Source organism: Sinocyclocheilus rhinocerous, unplaced genomic scaffold, assembly GCF_001515625.1.
Source record: "Sinocyclocheilus rhinocerous isolate Xijiao unplaced genomic scaffold, SAMN03320098_v1.1 scaffold72, whole genome shotgun sequence".
In the NCBI taxonomy this organism is placed as follows: Eukaryota; Metazoa; Chordata; class Actinopteri; order Cypriniformes; family Cyprinidae; genus Sinocyclocheilus; species Sinocyclocheilus rhinocerous.
The window spans coordinates 4,049,516-4,052,282 of record NW_015628351.1 but is presented as its reverse complement, the minus strand read 5'-3'; the positions used below and the strand labels follow the sequence as shown (position 1 = coordinate 4,052,282).

The window sequence follows — 2,767 nt, the reverse complement described above, 5'->3', positions numbered from 1 at the left end:
CGATAAACATGATAATCAGAACCAAAACAGATGTTTTTAGCAGGTACGAGCTGTAATGGCGCAGCTCTGTTCTGGAAAAGGGGGCGGGGAGCGGCAGCTCATTTGCATTTAAAGAGACAGGCCCGAAAAACAGTGTGTTTCTGCTTCCACTCAAAATAGGCATTTTCAAAATGATATAATAAATGATCTGTGGAGTATTTTGTGCTGAAACTTCACAGACACATTCTGGGGACACCAGAGACTTATATTACATATTGTAAAAAGGGGCATAATATGTCTCCTTTAAAGTGCCCCTATTATGCCATTTTTACGGTTCCTAATATTGTTTTGGGAGTCTCCTACAATAGGATTACATGCATGCAAGGTCAAAAAACACTTTCGTTTTCTCAAAATATGCATTTAATATCACCTCATTTTCCAGCGATTCTCAAACGATTCGTTCGAAGCAGTTCAAAGATTCAGTCTCTCTAAAACCCCTCCAGCCTGCTCTGCTCTGATTGGTCAGATGGCCTAGTCTGTTGTGATTGGTCTACGGCGTTCAGCGCATGTCGGAAACGATACGCCTATTTCAATAGTTCTGTATTTTGAATGCTCTATAGAAAATATAAACATCTATTATTTATCATACTTACAGGTTGTGATTCAGTCCAAATAAACAGCATACTGATCCATCTTTCAACAGCAAGCTTTTTGTGAATCCCGCATTGAACTCCCCGAGATTAGAGAAGCAGTCGTCAGTAGAGTGACGTGTTTGTGGGCAGGGTCAAGTTGTTCGCGACCGGCCAAGGTAGAACATAGGCTCGCATTATGCAAATGTGTTACCCCGTGACGTGTAGCCGTCACGGAAGTGGGATTCTAATTACTAACGGCTCGTTTCAGCTGTTCAGAGTCGATTCTTTATTTTGGGAGACAATAACTTTATTTATCGTGCACTTTCAGCTTTACAACTTTGCAGATTGTTTACATTCACATACAGCTACATTACACACTGCATGAAAGGCAATATTGGAAATGGCATAAAAGGGACACTTTAAGACGCGTGCCTTTCCAAATCATACTCATTCAATTGAATTTTACACTTCACTCGAAGTGTAACATGTACAAGCAAAATGAATGCTCCGGAGCTAAATTTCAACTGTCCCAGATAAGGGTATGAATACTTATGCAATGGAATCATTTAAGGTTTTTGTATTTTTAATAAATTTGCAAAAGATGTGAAAACCTTTTTTTTTTTTTTTTTTTGCTTTGCCTTAATGGTGTATGAAGTGTAGATTGATGTGGGGAAAAAATGATTGAAAGCAGTTTAACATAAGGCAGCAACATAAAAAAAACATGAAAAATATAAAAGGGTATGAATACATTCGTAAGGCACTGTATGCATTTTTTCTCAGTAACTGTAATAGATTACAGGTACATTTTTGTAATTAAATTATGTAATCCCATCTAAACCCCTGTGTCTAAAACGAAAGTTACTCAATATTAACTACTTGTTAACTGAACTGTTGTGTAAAAGCAATATAACACCTGCAGTTGTGCTGTTATTGGTCTCAATATCATCAGCACCTGCGGCCTCATTCCTACGGTCAACACCTTGATGCTGTTATGACTTGTAATTGACTGTAATTGACATGGTATGTGTAAGTTACCCAAATCCAGTTGTTTTCATAATGTGTACAACCTTGAGAATCTTGCGTATAATTTTGTTTATTTATTTATTTATTTATCACCCTCTCATTTTCTATTTCTTTTTTTTTTCCAGTGCCTAAACCCAAAGCCTGTCATGCCACAGGACGGGGACTGCAGTCCAAAGGCATGAGAGTAGGTCAGCTGGCCCAGTTTAAGGTGGACACCCACAAAGCTGGTCCTGGAAATCTGGAAGTCAATATTAGAGACCCCAGTGAGTAATAGCCTATGATCTCTCCATAATCTTTATGAAGATGTACACAATTATGTATTCCCTCTTAGGTCTAACTAAAATGTTATCCTTTTTTCAGGTGGTAAGGAAGTGGCTGTTACACAGAAGGATGCACATGAGGGTGTATATACCTTTGAATATACACCCACTGCTACAGGAGATCACACAGTGGACATCACTTGGGTTGGTCAGCACATTGCCAAGAGGTTAGCTCTCATTCAACATGATAATAGCAGATAAACATTAACATTTAATTTTAATTTGAAGATTAAGCCTCTTATTTTTCTGTTAAAGCCCATTTAAAGTCCATGTTGGTTCAAAAGCTGGGCCACAGAAGATCCGGGCATGGGGACCAGGACTGGAGGGAGGGACTGTGGGTTTGTCAGCTGATTTCTTAGTGGAATCTGTTGGTGCAGATTCTGGCATGCTAGGTAAGTGGAGGTTTATGTAAATAATGTATTACTAACAAAATGGTATTCTAAGCAATTTAAACATTTATATTATATTATATTATATTATATTATATAAAACAGATAACATTAATTACTAACAAAATGGTACAGCTAATTTATACTTTACTTTTTACCAATTATCTTTCCAAGGTTTTGCCATTGAAGGTCCATCTCAGGCAAAAATTGAGTGTGATGACCATAATGATGGCTCCTGCCTCGTGCGGTTCTGGCCAACTGAGGCCGGTGAGTATGCTGTACACATAATGTGTGATGATGAAGAAATCCAGGACAGTCCCTTCATGACCGCCATCAGACCTAAAAGAAAAGACTTCCGCCCTGACCAGGTAAACTCCTGCATCCTCTCCTATTAAAGGGATAGTTCACCCAAAAATGAAAATTC

General features: G+C 38.3%; 1 protein-coding gene across 1 annotated transcript in view; it reads left to right on the top strand.

Moving 5' to 3' along the window:
• flnbb (filamin B b) overlaps positions 1 to 2,767 on the top strand; it is a 22,080-nt gene that overhangs the window by 4,155 nt on the left and 15,158 nt on the right. Inside the window, exons 5-8 of the mRNA XM_016549306.1 lie at positions 1,760 to 1,897; positions 1,995 to 2,121; positions 2,210 to 2,346; positions 2,518 to 2,711. Of these exons, the coding sequence (XP_016404792.1) occupies positions 1,760 to 1,897; positions 1,995 to 2,121; positions 2,210 to 2,346; positions 2,518 to 2,711 (596 nt within the window). The remainder of the gene's footprint in view (positions 1 to 1,759; positions 1,898 to 1,994; positions 2,122 to 2,209; positions 2,347 to 2,517; positions 2,712 to 2,767) is intronic.